Source organism: Solenopsis invicta, chromosome 9 (assembly GCF_016802725.1).
Source record: "Solenopsis invicta isolate M01_SB chromosome 9, UNIL_Sinv_3.0, whole genome shotgun sequence".
In the NCBI taxonomy this organism is placed as follows: Eukaryota; Metazoa; Arthropoda; class Insecta; order Hymenoptera; family Formicidae; genus Solenopsis; species Solenopsis invicta.
This window is the reverse complement of record NC_052672.1, coordinates 13455795-13483047: the sequence shown is the minus strand read 5'-3', so window position 1 is coordinate 13483047 and position 27253 is coordinate 13455795. Positions and strand designations below refer to the sequence as shown.

Below are 27253 nucleotides of genomic sequence, written 5' to 3'. Positions count from 1 at the left end.
CCTCTGAAGAAATGGCAGTAGAAGCTAGCTGCCGGTCGACTTTTCAACACGGCGTAGATTCGCTCTAGCCAACCGGAACGATAGCGACAGCCGGGCGGAATCCCCGCGTTCCCCGGATTGTAAAAACGTTCAACGGTCGTGTAAACCTGATTTCCGATTTGGTCCTGCCCTACTTCCAGATTCCGCCCATCCTCTCTTCCCGACCGCTTACTTCATCCATTTCACGTTCTCACCCTTTCCCACCCTACGATTATCCTCGGATGAGGGAACCGCGCGCGTGCCGAAGAATGGAACATCCATCACGGGCATGAAAGAACGTTGTCGAACTCAAAATGATTGTCATCGGTAAATGGGACAATCAATTAGTGCTAATAATTGACGTGAACAAAAGAGTGTCATCTTTCTTCTGACTAGATTTTAAAATCAATTTAGAAATATGAATTCGAAACATATATCTCATAAGAAACTACAAATATTATGTCGGAAAGTGATTTTACAAAGAGTATATCTGCAAGTACGTAACATAATTTAATTTATTTAAAAGGAAGCTTTATTCGTAATCCTTACGAAGAAAATACATTTATTATAGTTGTAATTTTTTTGTTTATTGCGACTATAATGCAATAAATGTTACACTCAAGTTTATATTCTCAAATATTGATAGTGATGAATAACTGAAGCGTAAACATTCATGAATTTCTAGTGACAGTTTTAACGGGTAGAAAATTACGTGAAATCCATCTTATCTGATTTGCATTCTGGCTCTGCCGTCCCTTTCTTTCCCGAATAAACGACTGCCAGTTCCGCGAGCGAGTTTTAACTACCAGAATTACGATCAGGAGTTACGGACCGACAGAAATGATGTTCGCATCCGGGAGAAAATCCCAGAGATCGACAACCGTCGGGAATCGCTGATCGCCACAGCGTAAAACTAATTTTTGATTTCACCTACGAGACATTCGACCTGCTTTCTTATGATCGTTTCGCTTCCGGTAGCTGCACTGTAAAATCAGAGCAAAGCGAACAGAACCAACGAGAGATCTCTCGAATTTTATCTTATGCCCTGGAATTTTGAGAGGAAATAACCGTGTCGGAAAAACAATAGCCTGGACCGATCCCGTTTTCCGCCTGCCGCTTTCCTCCCCCGGGAACCGATTGTTCGCTAACTTAGCCGACTTTTCGCCAAGACGCCAGATATGGTTTGACCAACCGAGATATCGTCGAATCGGAAATTCCCAAGTTCGACGTCAACGAAAAATACTGGACAAAACTGTACGTGGCTCATTCCCGACCACGACTGACCTACTTTTCGCCGTTTCCCTGCTATTTTTGCTATCGTTCAATGTTTCATTTTCGTCCCGATCGAAGAGACATTCGCGTTCGCTTAGTTCGACGCCCGAAATCGAAAATCGCTCCGACGCGAGCGGTACGAAAACGTAATAATCAATACGATAGAAGCCGTATACACTTGACGGAATTTACCTTCGTGCGCAGTATATGCATGATGCATAGACCGATAACGACTTCAAATCAAAGCTAATTGGAACACAAACGGCCCGGGCCAGTTCTCCACTAATGAATAACGAATTTAAGATAGTTACAGGATCCGTTTGAAATTAACATACGGTTAACGTGCGGATCGATCGAATTTTCAGCGAGCAAACCTCGGATCTCTACTTATCCTATTCGTTTACATACATAAATAATGTTTCCGCGAGTTTATCTCTAGATCGCTAATCTCGATGAATATAACCGTACCTTTCAAGACGTGGATTAATTGCGCTGGTGACTCGACATTTCTACATCTTGTACGAGACGATGTAAATTTATTACCACGTTGGTACGTCAATATTTCAGGATTATTCTGCACTCCGTGTCGCGTTACAAAAAGGAAAATGTATAATAAGATTTTCATGAATTTAAAAGGCTTTAATTTTAAAAGACATTTCTTAGCATCGCTTCAAATTTTATTACATTTTCATATTTTATTAAATCTCTACTCTTTAATAAGGGACTTATATTACTTCTCGCATGAATATACATAAATCTGAGCGTAAGCTTGAAAGCCCATAAACTAATGGAATCCATGAGGAATCCACATAACTCAATTTACGACATTTTAAACGATCCGCGACCTTCGTCGGCATCGCATTTAGGGCGAAAGGTCGGCGCGTGGCGCACCGGATATGTCGTCTCGTCGTCGACGCCGTAGAGTGTGTAGAGCCCTTCCTCTATCGGCGTGGAACAAAAATAAGAAAGGGAGGCAAGACGTATGTACGCGTAAAGAACGGAGTCGGTGACGAGTCTGCGGGAGAAAAACGGAAGGGCCGGAGGAGGGCACACAGAACCGAGAGGCGGAGAGGCAGATGTGATAAATGGTAATTGCGCAAAAGTACCGCGACGGACACGAGTAACACCCGTTCCTCATTAGAGGCTTGTTAAGGCGCCCGGACGCGGAGTGATGGAATGCGAGGAGAGTGAAACGGAGTCGCGCACATACAGAAGTCGGAGTGTTCGCGAAGGCGCCTCGCATCTTCTGCCCCACCGCGCTCTATCTACCACTATCCTCCGCCGAACGTGTGGCTTCTTCTTTTAGACCAGCTGTGTGTGCGAGCTCCCGCTTCCGTGGCTCGATTATAATAGCTCCGATTCCGCGTTACCGTCGTGCCGCGCGTGCACGATTTCTCGCTCACGGGATGCAAAAAAGCTCCGGCGACAGATTTCATATGTTGTGCAGACAGGAATATTAACCCCTCGCCATCGTAATTCGCGGTTGGCAGTCGCTAATTATCGCTATGCGACTAATGATACCGCCGCCGCGAGAAAGCGGCGAAGCTATTTTTATTCGTATAAACGATTTCCAAGAAACTCGACCGTAATTAATGGTTATTAATTGAGAAAACAGTTAGTATAACATTTTTAACTTTGTTGATATTAATCACAGATTTTTCTTCAAAGCAATCTGAATTTTTAATATTATAAATTCTATTAAAAATTGAATGAAAAATATATTGTATAATTATACAAATAATAAATTAAGATGAAAAAATAATATTAAATAATGAAAAACTTTTTTCTCTCAATTAAAATTTTTTTCGATTTATTAAAGTTATACAATTTAATAGCGTGTTTTAGATAAAAATTTAAAAATAATAACATTATTTTTTAATTTACACAATTTTTCAATCAACAATGAATTTTATTAAATTATAAGTTTAATAATAGTTTTTAATTTTAATATAACTTTTAATATTAACCACGTAAACTGTTATGAACATTAGAAACAATTCACAGAGAAAATTTGCTATTTATATATTTATATGCACATTAATTAAGAAAATTCTCTCATTAATTAGAACTCGAGTATATTCCCATTTCTAAAACACTCTCATAATTAAACATTGCCTCAGACGACGGTACTGAACAAGGGACAAAATATGTGATAACATCAAATATGCAGTGATATATCGAAATTAATTTCCGAGTACAAGGAAGGAAGAATATACGGCTTACAGTTATTTTGCAGTAAATATCATTTGGCAATTTTAAACATTTACGTAGCCGCGTTAAATATTTCGTGGCCAGACTACTACGTAGACAAAGCCTGTTTGTTTGGTAACATACAACATAGCAGCACGTTACACGACGTTGCTGCTGTGCATTGTATTATTATATCATTTACGTAGCGAAACTCGAGTGAGCAGATACCGCCGTGAGCCATTCCGTATTATATAATTAATTTAGAATTGGAGAAACGCGCGGAGTATTTCGAATACATTTCATTCAGAATACGTTAAATATTCCGCGGCGAAGCTGTCTGGCGTGCACGGTTTTAATGTTTGTTGTTATGGTATACTGCGCAATGTACGCAATGTTGTCGCGCGTCCTGTTGTCATTTCGGCCGGTGGCCGACGTTCAAGCGGACTGGCAGCGGCACGAGCTGCCGTGCGTGTCGTCGTATTACCACTCGAAACGCGATCAGCCAAGAGAGAGAGATTCCAACCGTGATGATTCTCTTAACGAATGGGAGCTCGACCGGTGCTATTGATATTTGCGAATAACAAATTTGTACGCACATTCAAACAATAGTTATGTAAAGAAAAGTTTTTTTGCGCAATTTATTTATTCGAATGAGAGAAACAACGGAAAATAAGAATTACGAATTATTTGTAACAGCATTTGTATTAAAAACCATTATTAAACTTATTATTTAATGAAATGTATTGTTTAATTGAAAAATTATTTATCCAAATTAATTTATTGTTATTATCTTTCAATTTTTATTTAAAACACAAATTAAAGTGGATCTTGATGCCTAATAGCATTTTCTGCGTGAATTTATATAATTCATACATATATTTTCTGTAATTCTGTAATTGACACATCGGTCGAGTTTCGCTTATTATTGTTTACAAATTATTTCGCTGCGATTGTTACGGACAATAATTATTAGAATTATTTGAAATGTATTTTGCAACGCGCGCTTTGAATTTTTCGTCGAGCTAAATGTAATTTGTTTACCATTAATATCAGACCGGGAGCGTAACACACAAATCGGCGGATCGAATAATTAAAATTATAGAAAACAGTGATACGTTGATAATAAGCAAATGCGAAACGCGAAAAACAATGAATTCGCGCGGCATGAATCTATTTCATAGGCCGTTAAATATTTCGGAACGGCAAAACAACCGGCACACACGGTCTCATCGTGTTTGTTTTCGCAGCGTGCGTACACGCACCATACGCAAGACCGGCCACCGCGCGCCGTGTGGCGTGCTGTCATTCGGGTGGTAGAGACTCGACTGGGCGGGCACGATCCGCTACGCGTATTGTCATGCCACCCATCGAAACGCGATCTCGACAAGAGCTAAGAGAGAACACGCGATAGTTCTCTCTATGTACAATTAACAATTATCGATAAATAAACTTTTTCGATTGGTTCGTATGTTGATTCGGGTGCGTCGTGCTAATTTGTGAAATTCGCGAGTGTCGAACGCGGATCATAATGATAATGCGACGACTTTCGTATACTCTTTTCGCGTTATCCCGACGCATACAATGTATAATAGTGGTAAAGAGCGTGTCGCGTGTGATTAACGAGGAGTGTTATACAAAGTTCCGTGTGATTATTCCATTCTGGTAATTACGCGCGATCGTGAACCGTGTTTTCGCGAGTGTTGTGTTGTACAGCGAATGAATCCGGCAGGAGGAGGAGGTATCGGGCGACGGTGGAGCAATCATAGAGGTGAGTGAGTTATTATTTTCTATTTTGTTTGCGGTATCGATTATTTATAATTATTGTATAATCGCAGTTGGCAATTATTCTTTTAAGAATAATTGCCACTTTGCGCGATCTAAAATTTGCGATATAATTCGAGACAGAATTCTATTCATAATTTTATACAAACAAAACGTATGAGATACGCACAGTGTATAAATACTCGTGAATTGTAAATGACATAAATTACAGCTTAACCTACTTTCACATCTGATTATCTTCGTGAATATATCTTGGTCCCGGTTACTTGTTTATTAACTGAACATGAGAAATATCCTTGTCTATACGTAGAAATCTGTCGATTACAAAAATCAACGTGCTCGCAATGCATTAGAAAAGATTCTCTCCAACCTGAAATATTATTTAAATCTAATGTAAATCTTCAAACCGTTTTTTATTTAATCTTAAAAAAAGTTTAACATGCTATTAGATCTTTGACTAAAAAGTTTCTGCAAGCGGATATTGCTGTAACCGTGAATATTATTGAAACTAATGTTATTAAAGAATTTTCCATGATGTATTTTTATATTTACACGTATTTTTTAATAACCGTGTCACATTTTTTAATGACCCAACTATGTCAAACAAAGAAACAAAATTCAAATATTCCGTACATAATTTGATATAAAATTATAAATAGAATTCTGCCGTGAATTCCATCATAAATTGTAGACCGTATAAAGTGGCTTTAAATATTCAGGGTATTGTTATAATTTACATATATTTCTATCTTATAGTTCAACGTAGCTTCGACATCGTGCATCGTGTCGGTGAGTGAGTATCATTCTACTGTTCTCACAATCAGAATATAATTTTAACTTTTAATGAACATATATTAAAATATCTGTGTTTCAAGATAAGAAGTTTTGATTCTGCTTAATTCCCTTGCGACGCGCTCTTTTTAATCCTTCGTGATCCAATCGGGAATTGAAAGACCCGAATTTTCAATTTTCAATTATTCCGCCTCAAATTCAAACACGTATTCTGGAATGTTGGAATTAATAATCGCATTCTAGAATGTAGGGAAAATGCGCCAGAATTTTTTTCAGATTTTTTTGCAGTCCAAAAAACCTTTCAAAAACACAATCAGGCAGCAAAAACCTGATTGGACTATGAAAGCAGCGAAAAAAAAAACATTGGATCACGAAGAATTAACATGACACTTGTAAAGATCATGAATATAGATTACAATCCATATATACGGATGATTCTATTCTGAATAGTAATTACATCGATATCTATATCACTCGTACCTTTCGTTTTATTAGTAATAAATATTAAATTTCGATAATAACCTGAGAAGCAGCGCGTCGTCTTTTCTGAAGATAAACTTAATCCCATGAACTGTTTGCGAGAACCTTCAGACATCGAGCTGTGTTCCCCCGACCACTCGACGGCACTTTGTTCGTGTGTTTGCTTGTACACGGCGACGTTTAAACAAGTGTTCCAGCCGGGGGTACGCGCCGTCGAGAACGCGCGAGATTCCGAGCGCGCGGAAATATTAAGACGCGACGGTGACATGAAAAGCGGAGTTTAAGAACCGCGAGTCCCCCTCGCCTTCGGTTTAAGTTTAACCCCCTCGCTGCTTCTCCTCCCTTTGAAACGTCGGTTCTCGTTTCGACTTCGCCACCACCACGGTCTTTCACTTTGTTACTTTTGCGCGAACGAGACGCTCCGCGCGCGCGCGTTAATCTTCTTCCTCGCATTACGTCTGATAGAATTTCTCTCGCGTTTCCGCGTCACTTTCGCTTTTAAAAATTCCGCTGTCCGTATAAGTTACGCGCGTAAGGAGCGCAAGGATATCACAAAGTGGGAATGCAAAAACGCATTCGTGACAGATTTCTGTGTGGTTTCAATTTAAACACCACGAGGAAGAGCACACTGTTACATCTTCGTCTTGAAAAGACACTCTAACAAAATCTAACTGCTTTTAAGAACGCACGAAAACTGCAAAGGGCGCAATCCGGAGATCTTATAATACTCCCCCTCGCCCCCCCCCTCCCCACCCCTTCCCTTCTGCTTCGCGCACTTTATCTTCCTTCCTCCCGGCTACATCTTGTTCTTCTTTTATTCCGTGCGCTACTCCTTTACTAGAAGTCAGAGACCGCTTTGATTTTATTGCTTCTCGCTTGTCCGACATCACTCAACTGGCTTCTCTAAAAGGCGTTTGAAGATAACAGGCTGTTCCGGTGAAATACTACGAAAGCTAAGGACGTCTATAAAATAAACGCCAATACCAGCACGCACGCGCTCGCCGGCCTTTTTGATTAACGACTTAAACAAGCCTTGTTAAAGAGTTACTTATTGCACGTTCGTATTTAATGAGTTATGCGTTCCTTCAACGATTGAATAACAAATTTTCTCGAAAGTAAAAGCAATCCGGCAATGATTATGGCATGGCAGATAAAAAAGGAACAACACGCGGGATAGACGAAAGAGGATTCGAGGGATGCAGTTTATGCATGTAAATCGCCTCGGCTTGAGTCGCTGCTTGTTGTTCTTTGCTGCCTCCCCCCCCCTTCCATCCCCCGGACGCACCGACGTTTTACGCGCGTCACTGTATTTTATTGCAGAAAGTAGCGATATACGTATAGGACGGACGCATACGGGGTGTCTCGGATTTAGCCTTTCAACAATAGATGCTGGAAAATAACTAAAAAGAAAAGATAGTTTTTTTTTATACTATTTAATTATCAGTTGGCTATTTTAACAGCAAGTAAAGTTAAATTCCAGCGTCAATCGAGTAACAGAATTTAAGGCAGTTTCGAAAGAATTCTTAAAAAAATCGATTAATGTTTTTTTTTAATTTAGTTTTTTTTTAAATTATTATAAATAACCTTGAATGTTTTTTAAATATATTTTTCTTATTTAATCAACTCGTGTACCAAATCTCTTTGGTGTGTTTATCAGATTTTTACAATCCTAAATCGCTAGAAGGAACTCGTGGATGAAAATGTAGTGACAGTTCTGGGACACTCTATATATATGCATAGATGCATAAGCGACGCATGCATGTATGTGCATCGACGGTTCGATTTTCCACCCGCTTTTGTGTCCCCCGCGGCGCATCGATTCGCGGTGTATGCACTTTTCGGCTCACCCCGTTCATCGAAAATCCATTTATTTGCATTAGGTTCGTTTTTGTAAATAGTAACGAAATCGATAGGGGCGCGTATGCGAATATTCTTTTCATTTCCATATACAGGATGTCTCAAAACCGCCAGCGAGTATTTTTAACGGTGATTTTTTTTTTTTAAATAATTGGAATTGTATCCTTTGTTTTCATACGTCAACAAAATGTTGCCTTTTCGAAATGTGTGTTTTTCATGTGAGAGCAAACGGAGAGAGAAAGAGAGAGTATTATAGATAACATTCTCGTGTGTGTAATTTTTCGAGGTAGCTACGGTTCATTTAGACGATCGTTTTCCGCCCGCTCGTTATCCTCGCCCGTTCATCACGCAATGATAAATCACATCAACGACTAATAAGTGCCGCGTGCATCTACGGATACAAAGGGAGAACGTGAATCGCGCGTCGTTCCATAAAGTACCTCTAAATAAATCTACGATCCATAGAAGTGATTAATTAGGCGCGAAGGAATTGTGTACGCGGCCCGTAAGTTGAAGAACATAGAGACTGATTGACGGTGACAGAATTATCGGCTTTTAGGCGTCCCTTAACGCGCGACATTGAAAAATGTCGGCTATTAACTCCGGTAACGTAAGATATTTTTTGCAGCGCACATTACTACCGCAGCAGGGGAGGGAAGGGGGGAAGGAAAAGTGTCGCAACCGCGTGAAATCCATTAATGTAACTCGTATTATATTACAAATGTCAGTGATTTTACAGTTCTATATACTATATTTCATATCGCGATACCTCGCGCATCTTTCTGAAGATGCTTTAAGCAGCTAGCTTCCTGTAAAATTTTTCCTCTCCCGTCCTTGATATCGTTAGAATTAGAAGCGCGGCGACCCGACACGCGGAAACAATATTGTATGCATACGCAGTATAAATTCTAGCGAGCGTTGCGGAGTCAAAGCGAATTATATTAATTTGAATAAACGTCAATTTGTTTACTAATAGCGCATGAAAGCGAGCATGCGGTGCGCGTTCTGTTAACATGGTATATATAACTACGCTAACGGTATCGCGTTTCACGGTTGAAGCTCGTAATACGACTAATGATTAGAGCGTTTTCGCATTCGTGTATTAGTGCGTATTCGCGTTCTAAATATTTGGAGGAAAATTATCGGGGCCAGCTTAATTAAACACACGACGGTAAAGATCGCATGCCGGCGCTATGCGGGTCAACGCGTAATTCACGGCAAGGGTAAATTGCATTTGGAAATATTCTAACTGCGAATTGTGCCGTGCTTTGTTCGCCTTTTCACTACGTCAGCCGAATGACTCAGCCAACGCGCGTCTCTTAGATCGGTCGCCGGGCGTGTGCCTTGAGAAAGACTAACGACTCGTTTAAAGCGCGAGATTAGAAGCTAAGATGAACAAATGCCGATGTCACTGCGCGGCACAACCGCCCCGTATAGTTATGCTAATGCACTTTGTGCGGACGGTCGCTCGGAAATCATCCCGGACCGATGCATCGGCCGCCCGGTAGCATAAAAAATGCCCCCCCCACACGGCCATTTAATTATGAGTCCGATTATGTCACCGACAAATCTGACACACACGCCGCTCGAGAAGAAACTTCCTTATAATGCCCGTTTGATGCGGTGATACTTAAATAAGCGCCGTGTAAAAAAAAAAAAGAAAAAAGTTTGGTATCTTCTCGCTGACGTGACGGAGACAAACGCGCCATTCGGTCCGAAGAAATATTGACCTTCCTTGCGTACTTTTTACGAGTTCGGCTGCATCATCCGGTAACTTCCAAAACGCTTCTCTAACGACCAATCCTTTCCTCTTGCCTACAATAATGGACTTTAATGGCAGCCCTAGCACGTCTAAACAGTCCCCTCGAGTGTTTGCGCGCGCGCCTTTCCTTTTCAACCTGGTAATCCGTGGGTCAAATAAAATCGTTTACGAGCACAATAAGGAACGGACCTGCCTCCTTCATTCCGTCACGAAAGTACTCGGCTTAAGTGCTGATTATGATCCGTCTCGAACTATAAAGGTGCTGGATCATCCCGCAGCATTGTTCTCCGCTATGTGATCGGACACGATCCTGAGTGGCGTGTGACGGGTCTAGTCTCGTGCGTGTGGCTTTCGGACTTTTCGAAAAAAAAAGTTTAGATCACGCGAACACGCCAAGGCGATATTTAGGAATCATTCAATAATCGTCTCGTTACCTGAGAAAATGGTTGCTAAACGATGTGCGAACAAAAAAATGTTATAATTATCACGGTATTAAAAAGTTTCGAAATATCGTCGAAATAACGTCGAAAAAAAATTTCCACCCGGATAAAGATTCTCTCTGATATAAGTTACGTTACGTAGAGAAATACTGTGTATTCCCTTTCACGAAAAAGAATTTTACAGTCTAGTTTTGACATGCACACTGTGGCCGCGAAACAGGATGTACAATGGACGTAACTGCAGACAGTCAAGAGATTTATTGAACGACTTTACTGCGGTATTTTTATAAACAAATCTCTCTCTCTCTCTCTCTCGAGAGAGAGAGAGAGAGAGAGAGAGAGAGAGAGAGAGAGAGAGTCAGAAAAGGCAAAGGAGAGACATCCTAGAACGACAAGAGCTGCATGGTGAAAACCATAGAGGGTCTTCTTTTCGATGGCGAACGCCTTCGAGCTCTATCCACTCGAGCGACATCGAGTGGTCCCACGTTAAAACAACGAAGTCACACAAATCAAAACCATGAATATCCACTTCCGACCGTGGTGAACAGATGCTTGACTATTGTATACCTTTTACCTTAGATCTTTTTGAGAAATGTATCTATTTGGTTTACCTCAAGGGAATTTTCTCTCAAGGATACTTTATATTTTTTTGTGTTGGATGTCTCTTTTTTTTATTTATCACGTTCCACTCTCACGAGATACGAAAAACTCGCCGGTAAAACGTCTTAAAAATGACGAGAGGAATGAGTCTGCGTATTATAGGCCATTTGCGTTAATTGTAACATTAATAGTATCTATTATTTTACAGTAAACGCAATATTCTTGTGATACATTACACGTTATATATTACACATTGTATCTAACAGTCGAGATATCATCTCGGACGCAGGCAGAATATCTCACGGTCTCTTTAGTCCGATTGCGATCAGTAAAATCCTCCTTTCGTCAGCATTGTTACGGAAAATCAGCGCGCATTTTTCACGAGTCGACGGACAATAGGAAAGGAATGCCAGAGCATCCGACCATTCCATTGTGATTTTTCCGTTTCTTTCGCGAGACTCCGTCCATTTGTTCGCGGCAGATCGAAGTTTGCGGTTGTTTCGCACGGCCATCCGCGCCCGAAATGCTACAGGTATCGCGCACTGATAAATGGAAAGTCGACCAGCCGCTCACACACAACGCCATAAATCCGAACGTCGTGTGATAGACGATCCTCGAATAAAACCCTCTATAATTCCGGGTTATCTTATCCGCGACGTCTGTCGATGGGGCAAACGGTGAACACTCAAAGATTTCTTGTATTTCAGTTTCTCTCAATAAGTAACTGAATTCAGCAGAACGGAAGAATGGAGGCGAATTAAATATCTTCCATTCAAGAAATTTACAATCCCGCCAGTTTTGTACGCTAAATGAGGAAAGAATAAATCTGTACGTAAAAGAATAAAAATACATGAATTTTTGTCTGCGAAAATCATGTTAAAATGAAATCTGCACTGAGAGGAACATTCATTTTTTTAATGAATAAAATACGTTTTCTGAAATATATTTTGATGCAAGCATTTGTTTATCCTGTTTAAGTAAAAATATTTACTTTTAAGTTAATAGACATATTATATCTTAAATATATAATTTTACATTTTTACATTTTTTGCATTTAAATAATGATTTTACAGATAAACTAATAATATTAAACTTAATTAAATTGTTTTTTTTTAGATTAAAAATCTGATTATCTCGAATATAAAAATAGTCTAACGGTAAATATTTTTTTAGAACTGCCAGAAAAAATTACTTGAATAAAAATAATTTCCTCATTTTATTTACGTAAATATTTTAATTAAAAAATTTTTAATTGACTGCAAGTAAATAAGCTATTGGGATCCACCGAGTAAATAAATTTTTTGTTGTAAGATATTTTTTCTCTCAGTGTGTAAATGAATTTACCTATATGAATGGCTAGATAAAATTCCGTCGTATAACGCCCATTATCTATGAGAGAAATATAAAACGCATGGCACTCGTGTGTTTGCGTACAGATTTCGCTGCTTCTGCCGGTCGAGCTAAGGATACGCGAAATCCTGACTAGAATGGTTCTGAGTCATCGAAGCGTGCCTTCGAACGCGACACGAGGATCATGACTGATCAATCCGTAAATTCGCTCGTATCCTCCGCCATGCGTTTTGCTTTCCGCGTAATACGCTATCTTCTCGGATTTACACTTTTCATATCTGGTGGACTGCTAAGAATAAAAATCATTTTGGCCAACACATTCACGCGGAATATATCTTCCAGTTAAATAACTTTTATAGTTAAATATGTCAGAGATATTAAAATCACATATTCTCGTAATTATACATCAAAGTCGGAGCGAAAAAATTTTTGCGGAATATGTGAATTAAACTGTATCTCAGAACAATTCTATTAATATTCTATTATTAAACTAATAATATCCATCGTTACTAATACCACCGTCGTATATCGTAATATAATGAAAAAAAGATCGCGGATAAACGCTTGGTATTTCGGTCGGCCTCGCAAAGAGCCGCCTATCGGGATCGCCACGTTATAATCTTTCGATTCATCTGACTCGACGACAAGTCTCTCCCACGAGCTAACAGACAGTATCTCTTTCTCTCGAAAGAGAGAGAGAAATCCGGTAAACAGGCAGCATTTTTTCGACGACGAAATCGAGGGGGAGACGCACGTCGTCGTTCGTTCCCGGTGTTTCCACAAGCGTATCCGACTCGCCCACGTCTTACAACCGGCCGCGCTCCGAAAACGAATCTTAAATTCCCTCTGCCGAAGGAGTTTACAGATAATTAACTGACATTAACGTTCCATTCGTCGACCGTGGTTACGTTCGCGGTTAGCTCGTATATTTCTCTACGTGAAAGAGTCCGGCATGCATACGTGTTTTTACGACTGATAAGGATCGCTTTTCCACCGAGACCGTCCCGCTCCACGTATCTCGTTCCTCCACTATCCCAGCCCTTGCCCTGGACAACGACTCCGCCGACAGAGCGGATTACTAAATTCATTGGCTTCGTTTTGTACGGAGGACTTCGCCTCCACGTCGTCGACATAGTATCTCCTTGGCTTCCGCGCAATTAGGGTCAACTCGGCGATTTGTCGGGGGCGATTTCTTTCAGAGAGCACAAGCAGGAAAAAGGCCACCGTGAATCTTCAGCTGTTATTTAATAATAAAGCATCCACAGCTCTGTTAAAGCATCACACAAATGCTGATGCTTCCCTGTGCGACAATTAAATAACGTTATTCGATATGTCTTGTGTCGCTCAGCGACACCCAGCGACAGCAACTTCTCTTTGATAAAGGCTTATCTTGCAAGTAGTAATAAATAACATGGAATTAATTACAGATAGAAACTGTCAAACATTTAGGAGAGACTTATCGATATTGAAATTGGAAATGAAATTAATAACCGCTTAGCAATACGAGAGAGAGCTCTGTCACACGGCGTCTTTCGCGTTTCCATCGGTATTAGAAATAAATTAAATGATATTGAGCAACGTAGATTAAATCGAATCGAGGTGGGTGTGCAGAGGCTTGCGAATGGCGGCGAATCGCATCGTCGTGTGTGGCGCGCGCGTTTGCGCGATCGGAAATCCGTAAGCGCGACGCCGCCAATAAAATATGCATGTACACTCGCAGCTTCGTGTAGGTGCCGGCGCTACATCCCACGTGGCATACCCTACACGGACGTCTCGCGTGTATTAATCTGCATAAACTCATTCCTATGCAAACGAAGAGATTCGACGTTGAACTAGGATATCACGGGAAGCCTCCGCGGCTTACATCGCGGCTTAAACGAGCTCCTATACGTGCGCACGCGTGCGGGCGCATGCCGTCCGCGTGCGAGCCGCGCACTGGTGCGCGAGGGCACACACAGATATACATATAGGTTGCACACGTACGTATGTGTATGCCGTAGTAAACGATACCGATCGTAAACGGAATCTCCTTCGTCGCGTCGACGGCATAATAATTGCGAAATCCCCGTTTTCTCCGTGGTTTAGACGGCGCTGGCCGGCCATCTGAAAGCGGACGGCGACGACGAGAAAATGGCACCTGCCTGAAACGATCGCACGATAATCTGTCCCTTCCCCCCGACCGTAGTCTGCGCGAGATGAAAAGAAAACAATCGATGAATAATTTTGTGGCCGCCAGAGTGCTTACCGCGTCCGGGGGAATTGATTTCGACGGAGCGCATCGCGAGCGCTAAGTCCCTCATGAATACAATCAGGAGATAAAGCTTTTATGGCGACTCGGCGTATAAACGATACCGTTTTCCGATAATTTCTAATTTAACACTTAGTGCTTAGGGAGATTAAATGTTTACGCGAGAGAGATGGACGGCTCCGCTCTCCCCCGGCCACGCCAGGCGTTCGCTAATCAACGGGTCTTATTGTATATCGTTACGCTTAATTAAATGTCGCGGCAATAATTATGCCCGTTGAGAAACTCCCCTGTTATCGTTTACTTAATCCTTCGCTTTTCCTACAGTTTCTTTCGCCCCAATTACGTCAGAAAAAAATATGTACATTCTCCCACGCCGTATTTCAACCCCCGGTAATCCTCGTTGTCATTCGCGTACACTGAAACGGAAAGAGCGATTTTGTTGGAAATACAGTTATAAAAATAATTACGTTGGATCATTAAAATAATTACATTGCACTCTGAAAAAAATATTTGGTAACTTTACCAAATTTGGCTTTTTTTCAGTGCAATGTAATTATTTTAATGACCCAACATAATTATTTTCATATATGTATTTTTAACAAAAATTATTTTTTTCAGTGTATATTAATCTCAGATACGTCATACGTAAAATAACGAAGAAGACAGTTTGTTTACTCGCGACTGAAGTGCAAAATCGCGTAATTTAATTATTCCTTTCGTAGAGAAGGATTAATCGTCGCGCATAAAAAATACTCGACTCGTTTATCTCATAAATATTCCATCGTTCAATTGCAGAAAATAAACTCATTGATAGAAATGTCACTGAACATGCTCGGAGGCCGCAAGCATAATGCATCACGCCGCTTTGGAGTCAAGTAAGACTTACAATGAGCATACTACGATCACGCAGCTGTGAAGGACTTTGCAAGCGGAGAGAAGCGATGCTCTTACCGGTTCTCAGCCTGAGAGAGAAAGAGAGAGAGGAAGGAGGGCGGGGGAGAGAAACGACGGCGCGACACGCGCCGTAAAACAGATTTTGCACCGTCGCAGCTATAAGCTGCGTTATATATGTTTAATGCGGAGCACGCGAGGCCTACGACCGAGCGACTTCTTACTACCGTTCTCGCACATTACTTATTCACCGTCGGCGCAATTACCAGCGGATACTCCATCAAACTCCGAGACACCTTTCTCATCGGCATCGAGAGTGCCACGCGTTACGCTCGCGTATATGTTTGGCGTGTATCGGGGCTTGCATAAAATGGGAGTAACGCATTATCGGCCGACAGACTCGTAAGCCAATAACGAGTTGTTATCGCATCGCTCTCGAGCGTTCCTCGTTTGCTCTTCGAGTTCGATCTCTGTTCGCGAAAATGTGCTAATTCGTCGACCATTCGATCACGAATCGTAGATCGACGCGAGTTAAAAATTACCGACGTCTTTACGTAAGGACGGAGGCATCTTTATGTAAAACTGACACGCGTTGCAATTCTCGTGCCATTCCTTCCTGGAAAATACATGACATGGAAGTTGCAGGAAGTTTAGCTCCGCCCTTAGTTCGTACAGGAAGGAAACGGTTCCACGTGCAGCGCATAATCGACAGAAGACTGAATGGAGGATTATAGGCAGATCTACATGAAGTCACTCGTGCATTATTCTCTGCAGAATTTTAGATTGTAAGATATTGTAAAGCTTAAAGTTAAAGGAATTATTGAGCTAAAGAAATTCGACTGTTACGATACTCAATATTCATGTACTGTGAAATTTTTTATCTAACAATTATATATGCACATGGTACAGTCAATAATCAATCGTAAAAGTATAATCTACGAATAAAACTAGCTGATTACTTTGAGAAATAGAAAAGTAGATTGCGTCTTTTTTCAATAAAGAGATATAGGTAGGCAAGATATAAGTACACTGAGAAAACTGTCCAATCTGCTCGTAAATAAATATAAACGGTCGTAAATATTCGTTATATCTTGACAAGATAATTCGATCGTTTTATTTTCCGGATACTTTTCTGGTGTGAGTGTAGAAAAAATACTCTTTAAATCTCGTAGAATAAACTGTCGTTTTAAAAGAGTGAAAATCGAGCTTGAACAATTTTTCGAGTGATTTTTCACTCTACGAAATTTAGACCGCACAGCCCTTCGTTAAATTATACCACTGTTGCGGTTACTTACTGACTGCCCTGTGTAAAATAATACGATGAAATCCTTAATTAAATAAATACCATTCTCTATAGAAGAGAATTCTGTTAATTAAAGTATGTTTGCATTGACAAAGTTGTCCTTGTGCGCTCACAGTCACAAGTTACGATTCTCAAATACATGAAACATCAGTTTCATATCTCAATGTGGCATTCAGGATTCTCGCGCGAAAATTGCACATGTCGTTTCTTCGCTACGGCGAATTCATTCTCCGGGTGCAGTCGACGAGACAACTCGCTTTGTCGATCGCCTACTCAGCTCGACGATCGTCAAGCCTGACATAACAATTGCGCTCTTTTTTTTTTTGTTTCAGGTTGACGAGGCAGAAATGGCACGGCGGGAGTCTCGGTGAGGAAAGGGCGAGGGTGAAGCCCTCGCAGGAAAAGGGAGCTATGGTGAAAAGCTTGGGTTTCCTCGCCAGAAGGGCACCACCTGCTGTCCACCTTTTCGTCGTTTTGCTCGCGCTCGCCCCCGCTTACCACGGCGTGGACCTCTGTAAGTAGTTCCTAAGCTCTAATCCACAGGGCTTATAGTAGCCGTCGCGTCTCGTCGTGAAACTTCGTTCGACTATAGCTCCTTGGCTCGAAGTCGCGCGCAGGTTGTTTCGTTTATAAGTTATTAACGACGCGGAGGTTGCGCGACTCCAGAACTTGCGCCGCAGTCGACGAACTTTCGATCCAGGATCGGCTTTGACCGTGGTCATTAAGTATGTCGTATACCTATCTGGAGACATTACGTCTTATCAGTCGCGCGCGCTTATATTTAGCGAGATGGTTCTCGTAGATTTTCGAGTGGGCGAAGTCTGAGTCTCTGAACGTTATCGCCGATGAGAAATGTATTGATAATGTACTCGAACTATCGCAAAAATGTTGATAAGTAATAAAGGACTGATAATATTATCTTATTACTAACAAGATGTAATTTTATCTTATTTGAATTACTGACGTCATCTTTTACTACAAAAAAATCTGTATCAATATCAAAATCAACATTTGATACTCAACGTTATTAGAATTTTAATTAATAATAAATCTATAATTAAATAGAATATATTTTATTGAATGACAAAGAATAACTTTATTAAAAAAGAACTCAACGAGAACCACATATAGAAAATCTTACTTTAAGATAGTACCTCATCTTATCGTATTAATAATAAATAATCGCTCCATTCCGAAGCCTTATTCGCGAGAAGCGGCTTAATAGAAATAGATTTCCGGACGTAGGAGAGAAAAATTGCATCGTAGCCGCGATAATGGAAAGCTTAATAATTGCGCCCCTCACAGAGCCCTCCCAAACAACATCCTCAGCGATTTCCTTCCTTCCCTCGTAATCTATCGTGGCGCCAATAGCCGGGAAGTAATCGATGATGTTTTTCTCGAGTGGAGACCCGTTAACGACGCGAACGACTTTTACCGGACATCCTCCTCCGAGGAAAGTGGAATCATGCGAGGCGTCTTACGCGCCATCGGGCGTCTCGAGGATTAACGGAGGGAGAGATCGGCGACGTTGCTCGAAAGAGCAACAACAGGGGTGTCGCATTTATTCACCCTTATTCACGATCGATTTACGATCGAGTGTGATATATCAGTGACTCTCGTTAGGCCGGACGCGCCGACAAAGGAAACGGAGTCTGCCGTCTATCGAACTTTTATCAGGGGTGGAGAGGTCGTGAGAATTTCGACGAGGGTGCGCGATATATATCAGCTGGACCTTCATTAATAATAATAGCGATTCGCGCGCCGCGTTGGCCGGCCAAGGATCTCGGCTCGGTATTTTCTCTCTTCGTTGGCACGACTTTCCTACCATTGATTCGAATCGCCCTCACGCAGTGCCCCCGCACTGAATTCGTGGACATACATTAGCGACGGGATCGCGACGTGTATCGGGTTGACCTTCATTAATAATAATGCCGAGCCTACCGGCCGCGGCGGCCCAACGCGACGATCTCGAACGCGCTCTCCTCGCGTGCTTGCTCGGGCCGCGAGACGCGACTCCTTCTTCCTCCCTGCGCTATCGATGCCGGCGCACTCCGGCGCGGAATCCAAGGACATACATTAGCGGCGGACATATCGGGAGAGCCTTCATTAATAACAACGAGACCAGTCCGCGCGAGCGCCGATCCCCGTTTCCTCCCTTTGTCGACTCGACTCCCCCAATTCTCTCTCTCTCTCTCTCTCTCTCTCTCTCTCTCTCTCTCTCTCTCTCTCTCGCCGTCTCTGATTCTAATCGGCCGGCGGCGCAGCGCGCAGTCCGAGGAAGTCGGACGTACATATATTAGAGCACCGGAATCGCGATATGACGAGGAGTGCTCCGTTAGTAATAACGGCGATTAATCCGATCGGCCATTTCGCCAGTTTGTAGGCGTGCAATTTTCCATCCGCCGATTACGATCGAAATCGCGACGCACATTAGCAACGCGTCGTACCCCGACGGACATTCCCTCGCTATCGTTTCCGACCATCTCTTTCTCTCTCTCTCTTTCTCCCTGTGGCTCGCAAATGACAAAGTCCGCCCAAGTTATTCTAGTTATAAACTCGACCGGGAACCGACCGAGCCGCGTTTGTATTGTACATGACGAAAATGCGTGTCGCACAAATTGCGAGCATTACATTCTTAAGCCGCGTCGCGCGGCGAATCCACGCTTTACAGAGATTCCATTTCGGCAATAAAATACGTTGGATTAAAACGTAAGACCAAAATACACATTTCACAACGGGTCGGGCCGGGCCGGGCCGAGCGCGGAATTACGAGGCGGGGTGGTATCGTCGGAAGAACACTGCAAACTTTCGCCGGTATTAATGGCCACCTACGTGCCCGTTCTGTTCGTTGGCTTAGCGCGGATTCCTTCCGTTACACTCCCCCGGAGTAGTGCGGAGCAGAGTGCGCGTGTTCCACCCCGGGCCCCTCGGCGCCCCCAGCGACTTGCGCTGCCTCTGCACTCGATATCCGGGCATTAGGCATTATCGTTGCCGGCTACGTGTACGTACACCGCGCCACGTCGTTCGACCCCTGCGCTCGGGCTACTTCAAATTTTAGCAATTTCCGTATCGCGTAATGGGTATCGTTACTTGGGAACGTGTAAACCGTAATCGATATATGCCGCGTGTTACATCATGCACACGAGACTGTTGCGCGCTGCGAGCGAAGCGGACGTTCGGAGCTGTCGTATCCGGATTAATTACGTTATGATATGCGCTCCTTTGTCGAATTACAAGGACCCCGCCGTGTATCGTACACGCGTCTGTGAATTTACCAGCTTTGACTTTGTAATACGCGACGAAGCATCCGGTCCGCTGGAGTGAACGACCCGATATCCTCGCAGCCGGATAATCGCGGCTCTGTCTCGCGTGCCCGAGACAAGCGGCCCGATAACGGCGTGGGCGGTTAATGGCACCTTAAAAACGAGAAACGCGAAATGTCGCGGGCCCTCACTGTCGTCCCTAACGATACCGCCGTGACGGTGATTCGTAACGCGTGATGACGCGAATGCACACGTGCGTGCGTACACTTGCTTCGAACTTTATTGCACAAGCGGAACGATCGGCGGTGTGACGCCTCTCGAAAATGCGTGCGCTGGAGTGGCACCGGAGTAACGTAGGGTAGACCGAGGCGAATCGAATCAATTTTTTTCATAGGTAGGAAAATAATAAAAACCAGTTTTGTTATTGGGTTTGACGCAATAAATATTCCACCCGAGAGCTATCTCGCGCACGCGAAAGATATCCCGTTGTCGGAACATCCGCCGTCGCGTCGAGAGACGCGGTGCAGAGACGCGGCAGCGGTCCTTCCTCGCAAGGCAGCTGTGTTCACCTATGAAACAATTAGATCGGTCCAGAAGATACGGGAACGTTGAGGCGACTCCCCTCCCGCTAGCAGGTATTCGCCCGCCCTCGAACCGTAACTTCCACTCGCACGACAGGCAGTCGTACAACGAGAGAGCGTAGACCGACTATCGCGCGGATCCATCTCGGTTGGCTGGTTATTTAACCGTTTATGCACGCCGTTGTGCCTGTAGAGGAGAGAGAGAGAGAGAGAGAGAGAGAGAGAGAGAGAGAGAGAGACGCATATAAATTCGAAGCTCGCTTTAACCTCGGCGACGCCACGTTCGTTTGTTGCAGCCCAATGCATCGCGCCGCTCGGCATGGAGTCCGGGACGATCCCGGACACGGATATCAACGCCAGTTCCAGCTTCGACACCGGAAACGTCGGACCCCACCTGGCACGGTAAGCGACAGTTTTTCATTCGGATAGTCTGCCGAACCACCATCGATCATTCGTATCTACCGGCGCCTTCTGTTACGCTCGATGCACCCGCGGCCGGCGTAACACGCGCGCCGCGGCCGCGCCGATATCGCGGGACGCGCGCAAAAATTGATCCCGACCGCGCGTCTTTCGCTTAAAAGTCTTTTTCGCCGCGTAAATCACACACTTGAAGCGAAATATTCATAAAGCCGATAGAAAGTCACTCTCGTCGCATCATTTTTGTTACCGCGAGGTAACGCGACGAGTTATGGGGCGCAGCGTTCCGCTTTTAGGGACTTTCTAAAAGAAAAACAAAGGCTCTGTGTGTGTCGACGAGGCAAATATATCGCCTCGTCTTAATTGTGACATGACGCCTGCGCTTTACGCGCGCGCGCGCATGTACACGTGAATACTATAAAGGCTCGCCCGGGAACGCCCGGCTCGTTAATACGTAAAATCCGGAATATCAGGTTTGTAAGCTACGGCGAGAGACGTTATTACGCGCGCGAACAAAGAGAGCAAAGCGTCCATGAACGTAATTATTTCTAATCTAACGGGCGTAGCTTTAACCCCGTTTATGCGCGAAGACCAAGACTTAACGGAGATTAGTCGACGTCTCTTATCGTCGCGCCGTCGCTGCGCCGCCGCCGGCCGCGTGAAACGAAAAAAATTGAGCATCGACGACGAGTGGGCGCGCGAGAAAGCTTATGAAGCCTAATTATAAATTAACACCTATCCCCGCGAGAATAAATGCACGTCGCGGCGGCGGCGGCGGCGCAACAACGTGTAATTAAGTAATCCGCCGTATACCTTTCCGATAGCTATCGTTTCTCGTTTGGCACTTGCTCTCGCGTGAAATGAATATTTATAGAGCTGTTAAATTGATCGTTCTCCCTGAGCGCCGGTTTATTCCTCGGTTTAAAAACGAATTTATTTTTAATTGCGGCTGACGAAAATTATTCAACATGAATTTACGGTCGATCGGGGATTTACATACTGCCGGTCCGTGCGTTCTGTTCCGCGTTAATAATTTCTACGTCATTATTCGATGCGTCCCTTGACCGTGCTGTTTGCGCACGTAATTATTTACGACAACGACAACGGCTACCAGCCGCCGAAAACTTAAAAAAAAAAAACCGCGCCGTTGCGCGTTATCCCAACAAGTTAATGCTTCAGTATGAGTTTAATTACGAGTATACGTTTAACGTAACTTTTTGCTTATGGTTAATAAACGATGAGGCACGACGGTAGAATTAATTCCATGCCAAATTAATTTCCACCTGCATTGCCCTGGTACATTTTGCCCGCTGTGTTTCGCCACATTCGTACCCCTCCTCGTAGCCTCGCAAACATTTGCAAAATGACTACGGCGCAAAACAGTGCGCCTTCCAGCAGACATGCCTCGCAGGAGCCTCTCCGTTCTCTAATGCAATTATCACAAAAGGACCTTTGACGTATCATACCTGAACTAAAAAGAATATTACACCTGGCCAGTGGTAAAAGGGTTGGTCGTGTAACGCCTCTGGTAGCCGCTGGTGCAACGCATGAATACGAGATGCAACTGGCAGAGTACGTGCGCCAACGTACCTCCTCACCCTCTCGACCTCGCTCTACCTTTCTCTCCATTTCTCTCTCCCTCTCCCTCCCTCCCTCTCTCTACTTCTCGTTGGCGGCGATACTGCTTCTCACTCTCGCGCTCTCGCGTTTAGATATTAATGCGTGGGGCCCGGTATTCGCTGGCGGTTTGCAGTGCAGCGGCGGTTTATACGAATATTCCATCCCACGGGACGTATCCCAGCCCAGCAGACCGCGGTTGTAGAACCGAACGGGTGCGCGCGGCAGCAGCACCAGGCCGGGGTATACACGGAGCGTTGGTCGACGGCCCCGCGGGCTCTCCGATATTAATACATTCCATTACCGCAGACAATGACCGGCTGAATGGGCCTCCGAGTCTTGATGAGCTCCGCTATACCCCCGCAGCATCGCGTGCGCGCGCGCGCGCGCCAGGGATCCTCCTCCGGCCGCGCACGTCACCATCTAATTTAATACAGGCCGGCCTCGGGCGCGAGCGAGGTGCTGTGGACGCTTACAACACCGTGCGCGTTCTGCGTCTCCTTTGTGCCGCACTCGTGCTGCTCGAGGAAAAGAAAAAGAAAGAGAGAACGGAATTGCTCCGCCATTTTCTTCGAAATTCCGCGAGTGATAGGCCGACGAAACGTTTCGCCCCGATGCGAATTACTCTCGACGCCGCGCCGCGCCGCGCCGCGCCGCGCCGCACGGCGTATTTTTCTTTCTCGCTCACCGCGGGCGAGCGAGGCTGCGCGTTTGAGAAAAAAAGAAAAGAAGAAAGAGGGGGAAAAATAACGTAAAGCTAGAGGTTCCGCGCGCTTTCCCGGATTCTCGTTATACTGAAAACGTCGCGAATTAAAACAACGCGCCTGGGGATGCGTTGGATACACGAGAAAAATCACCCGGAATGAAAACACCGAGAATATAAAATACATAAATGGCTCGTAGTCTGGACGCGTTACGTAAAAATTGATGTTGATCTCTGACATGGAAATATATTAGAAAATGGGATAACATGTGTTTCGATGGCCATTTTTTTCGATTAGAAAATTTCTTTCGCAAGTTACCGGCGAAAGTTTCTCCGCGTGAAGGAGAAAGATTCGTTTTCTCCTTCAAATACAAAGCAAAAAAGTGATTTCGTCGATTTCAATTAGGATCGAAAATTTTTCCCAAGTTACAACACCGCGAGTCGATCGCTATAAATCATCCGCGAATCAAAGAATAAACAGTTGCCGGCGATGCGTATCGTGGGAGCTAATGGAGCGCGTTTTTTTTCCAATTATCGAGGGAAAAATTTTTGACGTACCTACAATCGGGGTAAAAAAAACAAAAAACGTCGGCGCTGTATTTCGTACCGCATGCTCCTTTCAGGAATCGTGCAGCTGCAAGTTCTTTTGCACGTTTCCGCCGTTCCTTTTCTTCGTGTTTCCGTTCAACGGCATTTCTAGAATGGGTGCAATTAAGACGCCAGTAGGAACATAGAACGGCGCGAGATACCGCTCGGAGAAATTGGACGAGGTTGAGAAATCACGAGACGATTTTCGCCGCGTAATTTTGTTCGAAACGAAAATAGCGTGCGTTTCAATTTATGGGCGAACTGTGATTACGTGCTAATTACGTCGATGCATACTATTAAGTATTCGCTCGCGAGTTCATTTTCAACGCGAGAGTGAAATATTTAGTTGTTATTGTTTACGTGACGTTGTAAATGTATTGCGTTAATGTTATACCGTAGCTTTGAAACGATAAGCAATGATTATTTCCGCACATGATTTTCACATGCACACACGAATTGCTATTCGAACGGCTGGAAATATGATACGAACCATTTTCCTGAATAGAGGAACGGTGCAGGAAACTGCATGATACAAGATATTTACGTCGGAAAGAACGCGCTGGCGTTGAATTAGCGAATTTTTACGGGCTCGTAATAACTCTTACTTAGAGCCATTACTTGATACACTATAATTTAGAAAAGCACAGATAGGACGGCGGTTAAAAGAGACAGACGCGTCGATTATAGTCGCGGCCGATTACACTTACGCGTCAAACGATGCCAAAGTAGACCTCATCTTCGATTTTAGCGTCAAGACATCGGAGAGTGATTGGAACAGACGCGCCTCGAGCATCGAAGAGCTCTCTGAAAATAGCCCCTGATCTGTCTGATGTTTCGCAAACGATGACATGTCAGTAAAGCATTTTTGATATTTATTTCCTGTTCGAGATACGAAAATAGTGTGCATGAATAAATTTTTAATTAAAAGCTTGTTACAATTATAACACAAACTATAAGAAATTACAAATCAATATCCATTATAAAATCATCTATCTCCTATCCTTTAAGGATGTATAGTGGACATACAGTCTCTGCAAAATAAATAAAATTTGAAAATTGTTTAACTCTTCAAATAAACTATACATATGAAAGTAGCGTGAATATTTTTATTTAATAACATTTTTATAATTTATTCTATTTGTCGTTAAAAATTAAATTATTTTTTACAACATTAAGAAAAATCTCAATTTTTTTGTCTAAGTACTTTAAATACTTAACTACTTGAATTATTCAAGATGATTTATACAAAGTTTTATTATGATTGTCTATTCAATTATTTTGTAAATAAATAAATAAATTTTGTTTACTTTATAAAACTGATCTCTGCATTGTAATGAAACTTTACATAAATTATCTTGAATATTTAAAATACTTAAATAAAATAATTCAGATTTTTTTTATTATTTTATTATTAATTATATTTGTACTATTTTAAAATGCAATATAAAACAATCTGTAATTTTTCATAATTTTCCTAATATTTCGAGAAATATCATCCTATACATCCTTAAATATTCTTTAAAACTCTAAAGCGATCGCTAGACAATAATATTAAGTGTCTAAGGGCCGCTTAAATTAGCAAACTAAAAGCATGCAAATTTCACGTTTTCAATTCGATACGAAAGTAGTCGGGACATTTTTCTTTTCTCGAAGAGAAAGTAATCGGACGGACGATTTAAAGTCCCAGTCTTGGGGCCCGATTTAGTTCAGCGATATGGATGCATCTCGCAGTCCATACAGATAGCAAATGCCAATAAAGATTCGATCGGTAAGTGGTCGGGGACCGTCTTTCCTCCATTTCGCGAGAAACACAGCGACTCCTTAAAGAGGTATTTTCTCCCGACCTATAGTCTATCGCGATAACATTTATTGCGCGAGAGGCACGGCACGCTCATTTTACACCTGCGAAGATATCCTAGTCGTCCTGCAGGTTCATTGTCGTGTGATGGGAAAATATACATGTATTTTACGTTAACAAAGGAGACTGACTGTTCTGCTTCGGCGCTTCGCTATTTATCCGTCCGTGGAAAACGAAGTTCGAGAACTTCGCCGCTGCTTATTTAATTCGAATTCGGAAACCGCCTTACAAAAGCGGAATTTTTTAGGCAAGCTTAACGAACGGAAATTACGAAGATGTAATTAAGGGATGAATGCAAAGCAGTAAAAGAATAATCTGAAAAGAATAATTTCGTTCGATGAATTCATTCGGTCATCAAAGTAATATTCTTCTTTAATCTAAATATCTAATTGCATGCACGGATAAGATCGTTTCCGACGCGACATATACGTCCTATATAATTAATATTTTAATCTAATTAACTGGCGCATAACGTGCATGAGCGATTTTTTTAATGCCGGTAGCGTAGATCGCAGAATTAGATTGAAAAATAACTTCTCCGCGACGATCATTCAATTCGTAACGATAACGCGCGATAAAAATTCCGCCGCGTGACAGATTCAATTTTCCCGTGACCGACAACGTCATCGTCGAAACGGTAATAACGGAGACTTTTTTTTCTCACTGCAAAATTAAATTCTGACCGCACGGCTGACGGGACGGTGCTTTTGTCGTACGAAATCGCGCGCGAATCTTTTTCCATCGATCGTCATGCTCCACCACTCGCCGGCGGCGGCGCGGTGGTGAGATGTCCGTCAATCTTCCCGATCGATGGTTTGCATAATGCGAGCGCGTTAACGCGCGCAGATAGCGAGCAGTCCCGCTGTCACGTGCCCGTTAATACCGGGCGAATGCAGAATCGGCGACGGGAGGCGGTCGACGCGATGGAAAATTTAAGTTCGCCACGCCATCCTCCTCTCGCCTCGCTCGATTTAATGCCATCCGTCCGTGTCAGTCGTGCGGAGCGGACGACATGGAGTTTTCGGTGGCACGGCCGTCCGTCGTGTTCTCCACCGCCGAGAAAACGATTATACCGAATCGTCTTTTTGGGGCATACGCGCGCGGGGGACCACACACCTCGAACCTTCCTCGCCCCGCGCGACACTCACGCGAAAAGTCATTATAAATAGAATCCGCGAGCCGGTTTTGAACACGACCGCGAATTTTTGACGATATTAAAGAGACAACGCGTGGCGCGGGAT

The 27253-nt window shown here is 43.1% G+C and overlaps 1 protein-coding gene and 1 long non-coding RNA gene across 3 annotated transcripts in view; one reads left to right on the top strand and one right to left on the bottom strand.

The window, feature by feature from the left end:
- The window catches only part of LOC120358650, a 423202-nt gene that overhangs the window by 325027 nt on the left and 70922 nt on the right, over positions 1–27253 (bottom strand). The window lies entirely within an intron of this gene.
- LOC105193470 (epithelial discoidin domain-containing receptor 1) overlaps positions 1–27253 on the top strand; it is a 147707-nt gene that overhangs the window by 55004 nt on the left and 65450 nt on the right. The window contains exons 2-3 of the mRNA XM_039453531.1: positions 17318–17499; positions 21126–21231. Of these exons, the coding sequence (XP_039309465.1) occupies positions 17397–17499; positions 21126–21231 (209 nt within the window). The 5' untranslated portion in view covers positions 17318–17396. The remainder of the gene's footprint in view (positions 1–17317; positions 17500–21125; positions 21232–27253) is intronic.